Below are 12,775 nucleotides of genomic sequence, written 5' to 3'. Positions count from 1 at the left end.
ATATATTTTTGTTATAAATTTATAAATCATTCATAATAAAAAAGCAAGATGAGAACTTTGGCAAGTCTGCCAAGTGTCATCATTCTAGCTCACATGCTATTTTAGAAGTTTCTATAAAAGGTAATATTTCCTTTTTGGTTTTTAATACATTTTATTGTTTTTTAATATTTATTTTATTTTATTACTCCAAATTTTAAGAGATGCACTCGCGTGAATAAAAATTTATCTCCTTCATCATGTGAATACATTCCCCCTTTCCCATCTTTTGGTATTTCGAGGCAAAATAACAGCCACAATTTATGGGCTATTTATTTTTTAATTTTAATTATTTGGTTATATTTATTTAATCAAAACATTTTTTATTGGTCTATCTCTTATTTTTGGGATTAATCCAAGTCCATTTAAATGTTTTAATTGGTTAATATAATGTTTTATCCTGTTGATTAACGTAGTTTGTGTTTTCTAGATAAACTTTTCACATTCTTTAGTGTTTCCAATGCTACATTATATTTTCCACTAATTCATTGAGATTCATGTTTTCAAAATTCTAATCCTCCTTTTTCCACCTCCCACCTCTTCATCTTCCTTCTTCCTTCTTCCGTATTTTCTTCTTCGTTTTGTTTTTCTTCCTTCTTCCTTTTTTTCATTTTTTAGACAGATTCAAGACGATGCCTCTTTGTTCATTTGACGGATCTATGATCGGAAGCGTCGTTGACGGATCTATATCTGCGACGATGCCTCTTTGTCAAGAGAAACCAACCGAGATTGCGTCCATAGGTTTGCTTTAACCAATTAAATGCAAAAATCCATAGATCAGTTCTTAAATCAATGTCGATCTTCTTGGGTAAGGAAACCCTAACCTAATCTGCTTTCAACCCTTTTTCTGGGTTTTGATTTTGTAGTTAGGGGTTTTACAGTCCAAGGCTCAGAAGGAGTGTTAGCCTAAAAGTTCGATTTATGGCTGAGATAATTATGGTTTATCAAACTTATTTTAAGGTTATATGTATACTATTTGCTTATGCATATGAAATGTGGTTATGATTTAAGAATTGTTGGTTGCTAATTATTACTTATTACATCCCTGTTGTTTTCAAGCTTACGTGAATTTGAGCTTTTTTACTATCCAAACTGAACATACCCGCTTTGTTTTTGTTATAAAAGTAATTATGTATGGTTATTGATATTTTGTGGTTGATTTGATAATTTTGAGGTTTATTTTTCAGGATTTAGACTTGATAGAGTTTTACCGCTGACTTTTGAATCTAACAAGGTATGACAAAGTTTTTCTTATCTAAATATCAACATTTGAAATTTGAATTCGGTTTATTGTTTTCTCTTTTAATTCTTATGTTTGCTGATATTTGCAGAGGATTAAGTGAAAGAAAGAGCAAAAAGAGATGCAGCAGCTGCTAGCAATGGAGGGAATACTCATGGAAAGGTGATTGAAACGGCACTGTGTTTGAATTTTGAATTTGTGCATACAAATATATGGTGATAGCGGTTTTTGAATGGCCTAACTTGAATTAGATGTGTGTACATGTCTTTGTTTTTCTCTAATTTGGCTTGAACTGGATTTTTTGTGTGTGTAGGATTGTGTATGAAGTGATGGCCTCTTATCGTATTAGAAGTGAATTTGAATTGTGACATAGATAGCAGTGACTTGGTTCTGAAATTGCATATGTGTATGTTACATGGAACTCAGTGTTTGAGTAAACCATTTTGGAAATATGAAATTGTGATTATGATTATTATTACTATGCTTATAGAATTTGATATGATTTGATTTTGCAGTTGGTGGATCTCATCTCAAGTTATCTGAGTTGTTTTCAGCAAAACTAATTCATCTCTGGTTGGATCTAAGCTTGGTGTTCAAAGGAACTCAAACATTGTGAGCAGAAGGAAGTTTTCATCTGGTTGGATCTTACTTCCTACTTCAATTGTAACGGAGTAAAATGTTCTTTGAATTATAATTGAGTTGACCTATATCTTATAGCCCATTTATGCTGAAATATGGATTATTAGTAATTAGTACTTGATGAACCTAACTTCAACTTGCTCTAAACTCTATCTGTAATGGTTTTTCGTATGATAGATTGATATCATATTCAGTGTTAATATTATGTTTACGTTGATGAAGCTATTTAATGATATGATAAAAGAAATGAGAATGGATTTAAAGAAATCAAGATACAAACCTTTGATGTATTATATCTCTACTGTTACTAGGTTGCTGGAACTGTTGGTTTAATGAGTGTACCAGTCATGGGAATCTCAACGCGTTCGCAAGCCACAACTAAGAGTGTATACAATGCTGCCTTGGCCTTAGGAATTGCAAATCAGCTAACCAACATACTCAGAGATGTCGGAGAGGATTAACTTATTCACTTAAGATCATCCAAGGTACGATGTCACACTCTTACTATTAAGTCGAGAACGTAACAAACACGTAAAACCTGCTTCTAATTGAATGCAAAATTGTTGTTTCATATATGCACATATGGATGCAAAGATCCCTTGGTATAAATGTTCCTCTCACAGGGGTTCCGTTTGCATGTTTTGGAGTAAATTTGTATTTTTGCAGTTGTGTTCTGAAATTTGTTTTTTACTTTTATCTGTTTTTCTATCTGGTGTCAATCATGTTGCTGACCCTATGCATATTGGTTTGCCCATTTTGCAGATGAACTGCGTTTGACATCGAAAATAACTGTAGATGATTGTTTTGTAGATGATTGTTTTGACATTGAAATGGCAGTTGGAAAGTCTCACAGTTTCAGGATGTCGGAGTCTCTAAAGCCTTCACCGGCTAAGAAGCCTTGCAAATATCGAAGCAGGGAAAATCGTCAGGAAGATCCTATTCCAGTGAAGTTATGGAACAAGAAATTTGGAAAGATTTTCCTGAAGATTTATTTGAGGCGGTAATTGCACAGCTTCATATTGCCACTTTTTTCTGCTTCCGTTATGTATGTCGTGCATGCATCTGTCATGCTCACTAATTCTAGCTTTCGCAGTTTGCCCAACTTCCTTAATTTCACGGTTATTCACATTTATATTTCCACATCACAACAGGAATTCAAATGGGTAAACTTTGATATAAACATGTTGCTGAAGTTGCTGAAGGTTTTGAAGTCATTGTTTTACAGATTTGAGAGAGATTTTTGTTAAAATTCTATAAATTTAATGCAAATTAATTTATTTTATTGGTTGTTAACTCAGTATCGTCAATACCAATTAATTTAATTCAATGGTAGTTAATGGCAATTGATTTAGTTTTATTTCCTATTTGCCTCACTACGTTAGTGTTATGCTGATAGATATTCTTTACTCTAATATAGTTTTAGCAAAGAAACTTGAATTCTTTATATATTTTTTGTTATTTTTCCTGGTTTCAGATCTAACTTTAGAGCATAAAAGGAAACTTTAGATCAATTTATCTAAACAAACAATGAAATTTATTTAAAAATATAGTTGATGACTGAATAAGTTAATCGTGTAAAAGCAAACAATATAGAATTTTTTTATTAATAGATAAATTCAAAGATATAAATGATATTTAGATTTAGTTAATGACGAAAACTATATTAGTAATTTAAATTTTTTTAACACTTTTTCTATTGGTTTGTTAAGTTTGTCAATAAAATCATATTCCTATTATTATACCTATATGCTTTTATAGCATTGTAGCCTACAATTTGTAGTTCTATGAAGATGGGAGAAAATCAGATGGTTTATGCCTTAATTATTTATAGTAAGAATTTATCATCATAATTTGTCATTAATACTTAAAAATATTTACATATTTATCTTATGTTTATAAAGATGTAGAGTTTGTCTTAATTTATTTGAAATAAAATTGAAGTTATTAAATTTATTTTTAATGCCAGAACTTAGTGAGTCAAAAATATTAAGAGGAACTTATTTTAATTGAAATTATAATTAATTTAATTTTATTTAAGATGACTTATATAATTTTTTAAAATTTAAGATAACTTATTAATATACGTTAATTTTTTTAATGAAGCCAAAAAATATTGTTTAAAAATTGATACACAAAAAATAAGGACTAATCCATGAGTAAATTAATTGTCGAACTCAAATATCCATGAGTAATACTATGAATATGAATAGTTTAATTACAACACATAGATTTAAATTTTAAAATTTTAATTTTACATTTAATTTTAAATAATAATTTAAATCATTAATTAATTAGATAGAGAATCTCTTTTCTATGGCAGAAAAATATAGTAATTAATAAAAAATAATTACATTTATTAATTTTATTTGATAAAAAAGCCATGACCATAGATAAATAGTAGGTATGTTAACTTTTTCTTCAATAATATTTTTATTTTATTTTAAGTATGTTAATTTTTTTTACATTTAATTAATAATATTTTAAATTAATGTATTATTTTATTTGTATGTTTTTAAATATATTAATTAATTAATTTATGATTATTATAATAAATTATATTGGACAGTTAAAAATAGAATAATTCAACTACGTGTTTAAAAAAGTAATAAAGAGGCCTAAAATAATAAAGAGCATACAATTATTAAAAATTAAAAGTACTTAAATTGAATTTAGTAAAACAAGTAACTCTCACGATCTCTCTTCATTTCAAAAAAAAAAATTATAGAAACACAACTAATATTATTATTACCTATACTGATTAATATGATTATCGCATATTGAACTAGACTGATTAAGCAAGGATTGATCAACGTATTTTTTTAATGGTTAGAATTTAATAAAATAACACATGTCACTTTTGATTTGGTGTTTGTTTTTTAAGCTAATTAAACAAGATTTTAATTAAAAATTCAAGTCATGTACTCTCTTTTAATTTTTTTTAATTTAACTTTTTTGTTTTTTGGTTTTATTTTAATTTGATTTTTTTTTTGTTTTTTGGTTTTATTTTAATTTAATTTTTATTTAGTTGTGGATATTCATTAATTTAATAATAGTCGGTCAAAATAATATTTTTTTTTACTATGGACGGTTGTTTGTTCTTTTTTTTTGGTTAAGTTTATTTTTTATTATTTTGAAATAAAATAATAATTTAATATTTTTTAAATTATTTATTAATTTTATTAAATAAAATTATTAAAAAAATTGTTAAAAAAAATTTAAAAAAGATTCGAAGGAATGGAGGGCTCCTTCCCCTTTTGTAAGATAGTTTCTATTTTATTTTATTTATTTGTTATTTATTTAATTTAATTTTGTTAATAAATTTTAATTATTGATTAATAAATAAATATAATAGTTTTAGATTTGGTCTTTTGTTTTTCTTTTTAAAAAAATAAAATAAAATAACAATCAAACTTTTTAGAATTCTGAGCACCATCTTTTTTTCTTTTGGTCTTTTGATTAATAAATTCGAAATACCCAAATTATTTTATAATTTATAAAAAATATAGTTAAATAAACTTTTTTATGTATACTATTAATAACAATAACAATAACAAATTATTTTATCTATACAGCAGTAATTTTACTATAAATAAAATTTGTAAATTATAATTAATTTTAAAATATTATTTTTACTTAAAAAATATTTAACCCGTGCCTTGCACGGGTCTAAGTACTAGTATCAATTATTTATTTAAATTAATATATAAATAAAAATAAATATTATTATTAAAATTTAAATATCAATTATTAATTTACATTATCCACCAGAGTCAAGCAGCTTTTGTACCTGGTTAAGTGATTCACAATCATATTCTATTAGCATTTGAGTTAATGAAAGGTTACTCTAGAAAGGGTGGAACCCCCAGATGCATGATGCAGATAGAGCTTCAAAAGGTTTATGATATGGTTGATTGGAATTCCCTTGAGTGTATCTTGCAAGAGATTGGGTTGCCTAGCAAATTTACTAGATGGATCATGAAAGTGGTAACTACTGTTAGCTATATATTCAATATAAATGGTGAGTATTCTGATCTTCTAGAGGCTAGGAGGGGAATTAGGTAAGGAGACCCTATCTCCCCTTTGTTGTTTGTGATATTGATGGAATATATGAATAGAACTATGGCTAAGATGCAAAAGAACCATGATTTCAATCATCATAGTAAGTGTGAAAGGCTGTCCACCACTCACTTATCTATTGCTGATGATGTCCTTCTTTTCAGTAGAGGGGATATCAAATCGGTGGAGATTATTCTGGGAGCTTTTAATTGTTTTTCTGACTCTACAGGTTTGACTGTGAATCAAAGTAAGTGTAAACTGTTTTGTGGAGGTATGGAGAATGACGTGGTTATGGATGTTCAGAATTTGACAGGTTTTGCTGTTGGTCAGTTGCCTATAAGATATCTGGGAGTCCCTCTGTCGTACAAGAAGTTGAATTTGAATCACTATCTCCCTATGGTGGATAGAATTACTAGTCGAATTAGGCATGGGACTGCTAAGCTGCTTAGTAGAGCTGGTAGAATTCAGTTGGTGAATAACATAACCACATCTATTGCACAATACTGGATGCATTGCTCCCCCCGCCAAAGTTTGTTATTCATAAAATTGATGCTCTGTGCAGGTCGTTTGTATGGACTGGAAACTCTGAGGTGAGTAGAAAGAGCCATGTGGCATGGAAGAAGACTTGTAGCCCTATCCAACAAGGAGGACTGAACATTGTTAATATGGAGGTGTGGAATTCTATAGCTCTGTTGAAGTGCTTATGGAATCTGTGTATGAAGCTGGATAATTTGTGGGTTAAGTGGGTACATGCGTACTACTTAAAAGATGATAATGTGTTGACAATTAGCATTTCAAATATATGCTCTTGGATCTTGAAAGCCATCAACAACAAGAGATCTCTTGCCCCTCTTATTCAGCAACAGTGGGATGCTATGTTGACCAAGAATCAGTTTGTGATGAAGGACACGTACCAGCAGCTTATTGATGACCAAAATAGAGTGGATTGGAGACATATTATGAGGAAAAACTATTCTATACCTAGGGCTTTAATAACTCTTTGGCTTGGCTGTCATAGAAGGCTAGCGACTGAAGATAGATTGACTAAAATGGGCACGCTTCAAAATGTGCAGTGTGAGCTTTGCAGTAGTGCTATTGAAACTCACGATCATCTGTTGTTCGAGTGTAATATGACTAAGGATATTTGGGCTGGGGTGTTGCAGTGATTAGGGATCATGCACATACCGCTTTTGTGGAAGGATTAATTGCCGTGACTCGTAAGAAATACAAAAGGAAAAGGCTGTAGACATGGGCTGTTAAAAATGGCGATGGCAGAAACTATATATTTTGTGTGACAGTATCAGAATGATGTGGTTTTTCAGAAGTCTACAGAGATACCATAGTGCAAGCTATAATCGATATGATAGTGTATAGGGGCCGAATGAGGCCAAAATATAGAATACATATAGCGACTCTTTTTATATAATTGAGTGATAGGATCTAGTTTTGGTTGTTGTTTGTTGGGCTGGATCGTTTGCGACCGCCTTATTGTTTTGACTGTTTTTTAGAATATATATTATCTTTTAATTAAAAAAAAATACAACTTCTCAAAAAAAATAAAAAATAAAAGTAGTTAAGGACTTAAGGTTCAGCCCAAGAGAAGAGAGAGACTGCTTTTTCCATCTCACTTTATTCTCTCTCTCTTAAAAAAAAATGTTGTAGAATTTTCTCTTTCCTGGAAGACCAGCTTCCTTCATTCTCAAAAATTCTTTTAATTTGTAACAACTCGAAATATTTTAAATAAAAATTAAATCTTTTCCCTTACTTCTTCGCACCCATTTTTTTTCTTCCTAAAATTCGGTTGTTAAGGTTGTTCCATCATCGTATTTCCTTGTCCCAAAACACTTTTTAAGGTTAAATTTCATCTGGGTGTGTCTTTGTGGATCAGACCCAGATCCTGTTTTTGTCTGATCCATCTATTTTTTGATTTTTATAGCAAATAATCATAATCAAGAAGCAATATGAAAAAGGAAAAGTAGGTAACTTTCTTTTACCCTTTTGCTCACTCTAGTTGAATAGACAAGTCAAAGTTTATGGGTCTTTGTGGTTTTAGTTTCACACAGTTTTTGAAATTGGTTAGTCGGTCTCAATCAACAAGGGTAGTCTTTGATTCTATGTTTGAGTTTGATGTTTATGTGGTTTGTTAAGAATGTTTGGTATTGTGTTGTTTTTGTGTTTGTTGTGTATTTGGGGTTTGGTGTGATTTTGAACTTGTGTAGTGTTTGTGTTTCAGATTTGTTACAAAAAATGAAGTATTATGAATGTTGATAAGCAATTTTTCTCTGAATCATGTGGCTTCCTTCAATTAGAATATTATGTTGATAGAGCACCCAGAATTGACTTTGGACATGTATAATTGATTTAAAATGTTTGGCTGCTTTCGAGTTGAATTGATTATGCTTTCCAGAATTGATTCTACTTGAGTATGTGATTTATAGTTTTCGAGTCTAAATGTGATTTTTATACTGAAATTTATTGGTGAACTCAATTTTGCTTAAAGTTATCTAAACATAAATAACTTAACGTCTTACTCGCCTTTAGTCAGAATCAATTCATTTAAAATCAATTTTCTTCACCGCATAACCAAACGCACGCTTAGTGTAGGTTTGTTTTCACGTTTGGAGCACCCAAAATTGATTATGGATGTGTAGAATTGATTTTAACATGTTTGGCTGCTCTCGAATAGAATTGATTATGCTTTTCAGAACTGATATTACTTTAAGTTAGGAATTGTAGTTTTTGAGTCTAAATGTGATTTTTGCACTGAAATTTATTGTTCAACTCACTTTTGCAGCAATTTATCCAAACATAAATAACTTTACGTTCGATTCCTTTAATCAATTCATTCAAAATCATTTTCCTTCATTGCATAACTAAAAGCACGACTTAATTTAAAATCATGGAGTCTTATGATAAAAGTGTTGTTTCTGTATAAGGGATTCAGTTTGTGCATTTCATTGGCTTACTGCAGATTGAGGTTGCTGCTTTGTTTGATTTGAAGGAGCTCCAATAAGAACTAAGGAACGAGTTTTAACTTTTTTTTGTCGAAGAGATTTGCGGTATGATCAAGCAGATATTAAATAGGCTCCCTAAGAAAGTATTGAAAACGGTGGAAAATAATGAAGGAGGTGGAACATCAACCTCTTCTTCAACCGCCTCCAACAGTGTAAGAAGTAGTTATGGAAACTCAACTGCTTCATCGGTTTCAGGTGTTGATTCCAATTCGAGCCTTGGACTAAATCATGGTGACGTGCTTGTACAAGCAATGAACTCGAAACTGAATCTGAATGGTAGTTTGTTGGCTTCTTACGAAGCCTTGCCGAGTTTTCGTGATGTTCCAAATTCAGAGAAGCCGAATTTGTTTATAAGAAAGTTGCAAATGTGTTGTGTCTTATTTGACTATACCGACCCTTCGAAGAACGTTAGAGAAAAGGAGATTAAGCGACAAACGCTAGTTGAACTTGTGGATTATGTTACTTCGGCTAACGGCAAGTTTACAGATGTTATGATGCAAGAGATCGTGAAAACGGTGTCGGTAAATTTGTTCCGGACGTTGACTACTCCACCGCGCGAGAACAAGATTCTTGAAGCCTTTGATATGGACGAGGAAGAGCCTTCGATGGATCCTGCATGGCCTTACTTGCAAATCGTGTACGAACTTCTTCTTAGGTTTGTCACCTCGCCCGAAACCGATGCGAAGTTAGCAAAAAGATATGTTGATCATTCATTTGTTCTCAGATTGTTAGACCTTTTTGATTCAGAGGATCCCAGAGAGCGCGATTACTTGAAGACGGTTCTTCATCGAATATACGGGAAGTTTATGGTGCATCGACCGTTCATCAGAAAAGCAATCAACAGTATATTCTACCGTTTCATTTTTGAAACCGAGAAACACAACGGCATTGCAGAACTGTTGGAAATTTTGGGTAGTATAATCAATGGATTTGCTCTTCCGTTGAAAGAAGAACACAAGCTGTTTCTCCTTCGAGCTCTTATTCCTCTTCATAAACCGAAATGCATACCGATGTATCACCAGCAGTTATCTTACTGCATCACGCAGTTTGTAGAAAAAGACTGCAAGCTTGCTGATACCGTTATACGCGGGTTATTGAAATACTGGCCGATAACAAATAGTTCTAAGGAGGTTATGTTCTTAGGAGAGCTGGAAGAAGTCTTGGATGCAACACAACCTGCGGAGTTTCAGAAATGTATGGTATCCTTGTTTCGCCGAATCCGACGTTGCTTGAGCAGTTCACATTTCCAGGTTTGGTTAATCTAGTAGTTTTCATCAGCTTGCACATTCTTTAGTTTTTCTGTGATGCTTCTACAATACAACCCCTCGCTAAAAATGGAAATGGAAAATTTGTTTGTCAATCGCGGGATTGCATAAAATAATAGTTTGTTCAAATTCCACTATGCTACCTTGCTATAGTGTTAATAAAGCCGCTATTTGCAATACTAAGTACTAGATCGCGTATTCACTGAACAAAAGCAGTTTGTTAGAGTCTGCTATGCTATAGCATGGCAACGCCGAGTTGCAAAGATATTTACATTGTTTTCTTAAATTTGCGTTTCTGTATCCTCTCACTCTGTATTCATCATCGTAGTCAATAGCAGGCAATAGCGGCGCTGCTCCGCTATAGTGGAGTGGAGCGGAGGCTGACCGCTATGGGAAAAGCTTTAGCGTTGCAGAGCTCTATAGCAGTTGCTATAGGGTAACTTTGAGTTTTTCTATCAAATTTGAGTTGAGACTCAACCATAACCTTCCTTCGTAGTCGTTTATGCACTTCAAGATTTATGTGTGATTTGTCCAAAAAATGATCAAATAGAGCGGTCATCCCACTATACGCTATCACACATTTAGGGTTGGCCGACCCGCGCTGCTATCTGGTAATGACTACTCTGGTATTCATAACATGACCTTTGATTTTAATTTCTATGAAAATTGATGGAACAATTTGTTAAGCATCACATTCTTTTGTTACTCCATTTACAATGTTTCATGGTCTTCTTTAGGATTCTCTTTCTGATTTTCTAGTTAATTTTCCGAGTGCTTGAATATTGGTTTCGGTGTTTGCGATCCATCAATGCTTTGGTTTTATGCTTCTGCTTCATCAGCTTAAATTTTAAGGTTTTTTGTTTGCGATCCATCAATGCTTTGGTTTTATGCTTCTGCTTCATCAACTTAAATTTTAAGGTTTTTTAAGAAACTAACAAAAAATCTGAGTTTTCTTTACTAATTGAATAAAATTTAATTTTGCAGAACTTTATTCTTGTACTCTATCAAATGATTTGATTGCATCTGAATTTACAGGTAGCTGAAAGGGCATTGTTCTTATGGAATAGTGATCACATTCAGAACTTGATCAAGCAGAACAACAAAGTCATACTTCCCATAGTCTTACCTGCTCTGGAGCAAAATGCACGGAACCACTGGAACCAAGCCGTCCGAAGCTTGACGATAAACGTCAGCAAGATCTTCTCGGACTTTGATCCTGCATTCTACGAAGAATGCATGATCAAATTCCGAGAAGACGAAGCGCAAGAGAATGACATGAAGTCAAAATGTGAAGCCAGCTGGAAGCGCTTGGAAGAAATGGCAGGCATGAAAGCTCCAACCAACGAGCCGGTTTTGGTTTCTCCGAAAGCCACATCTCATTACGCATCTCCCGCTAAGGCAAGTAGACCTCAGTTGGAATGATCCATCAAGGGTGGAAAATCATGAGAATACAAAAGGGTGATAATGTTGGATACAAAAGTACTCCAAATTGGTTTTACAAGCATTGAATGTATATATTCAAAATTGTTTTGGCATTTGCTTTATGTAGCTGGTCTTTGAAGTTTGATCTATGAAATACTGACACGACACAAACACATCGGGTTACATTCAATTATTCCATTTTCTAAAAACCGATGTCGACATGTTAGTGTCTGTGTCTGTGCTTCATAGGATTTGATGCTACAAAGAATCACGAAATGGCCCGAGTTCCGTGTTTAATCCACGCTTTCATACTTCACTTTGATGAAAACATGTACCATTTTGTGTTTACAGTTTGTAGTCTTAATTTTGGTTTTCTTGTGTAGTTGAGTTGGTTGTTCAAGGAAAGTTGATAATTAGGAGTTATCTTGTAATGAATTGTTGATGTTGTTTTTTATATATATATATATTTTGAAAGCAATTTATTTGTTACTTGCTATTTGTGATTGTTTATATTTGTAAATATATAATGTTAAGAATATTTGTATATAGAATAGTCTCACATCGACTATATCATGTATTTAGTTATAAACTCTCTATATATAATAAAGTCTCCGTAGTGCTTTACAAAACACACGGTTTATTCAAATGTCTCTTGGTTTCTTGTATTCCAACAGTGAAAGATTCTTTTTTTTTTTTTTTTAAATCTCAAAATGTTATAGAACGTTATAGAAAATAAGATTAAGAGACAAATGCTAGTTGAACTTGTGATCATGTTAGGCTAAAAGCAAGTTTACATATGTTACGATGCAAGAAATCGAGAAAATGGTGTTGGTAAATTTGTTACGAGTTACAACTCTGCAGCGCAAGGCATACTTTGCTGCATACTGATGTATCATCATCTGTTATCTTACTGCATCAGGTAGTTTTTAGATAACATATATTTCTAAGGAGGTTTATGTTTTTTGCAGGTTTGGTAAATCTAGTAGTTTTCATCATCTTGCATATTCTATATTTTTTGTGTGATGCTTTTTCAATCCTTAAATTATCCTTAAATTGGTAACTAGCACTTCTTAAGCCTAAAAACAACTTAACCAACTTAGATA

At 31.9% G+C, this 12,775-nt stretch overlaps 1 protein-coding gene and 1 long non-coding RNA gene across 5 annotated transcripts; both read left to right on the top strand.

The window, feature by feature from the left end:
• The first annotated feature begins 514 nt into the window (after positions 1-514).
• On the top strand, positions 515-3,208 carry LOC131647412 (uncharacterized). 3 transcript variants are annotated; one of them, XR_009297825.1, is made up of 7 exons: positions 515-844; positions 1,224-1,270; positions 1,368-1,438; positions 1,590-1,682; positions 1,792-1,913; positions 2,227-2,400; positions 2,678-3,208. It is a non-coding gene; the product is annotated as an uncharacterized LOC131647412 (long non-coding RNA). The 3 variants fall into 3 exon arrangements; XR_009297826.1 differs by having other exon boundaries at positions 515-1,270; positions 2,678-2,915; positions 3,067-3,208; XR_009297824.1 differs by having other exon boundaries at positions 515-1,270.
• Positions 3,209-7,581: 4,373 nt separating this feature from the next.
• Positions 7,582-12,161, top strand: LOC131652937 (serine/threonine protein phosphatase 2A 57 kDa regulatory subunit B' theta isoform-like). Of its 2 annotated transcripts, none has more exons than XM_058922936.1 (3): positions 7,582-7,946; positions 8,943-10,235; positions 11,286-12,161. In XM_058922936.1, exons 2-3 carry the CDS (start codon positions 9,033-9,035, stop codon positions 11,670-11,672), a joined length of 1,590 nt encoding a protein of 529 aa, XP_058778919.1. In that variant the 5' UTR covers positions 7,582-7,946; positions 8,943-9,032; the 3' UTR covers positions 11,673-12,161. The 2 variants fall into 2 exon arrangements, with proteins under 2 accessions (XP_058778919.1, XP_058778917.1); XM_058922934.1 differs by having other exon boundaries at positions 7,582-7,950.
• The last annotated feature ends 614 nt before the right edge of the window (positions 12,162-12,775 follow it).

This window comes from Vicia villosa, linkage group LG2, assembly GCF_029867415.1.
Source record: "Vicia villosa cultivar HV-30 ecotype Madison, WI linkage group LG2, Vvil1.0, whole genome shotgun sequence".
In the NCBI taxonomy this organism is placed as follows: Eukaryota; Viridiplantae; Streptophyta; class Magnoliopsida; order Fabales; family Fabaceae; genus Vicia; species Vicia villosa.
Note: the sequence above shows the minus strand (reverse complement) of the source record. Positions and strands in the feature narration are given on the sequence as shown.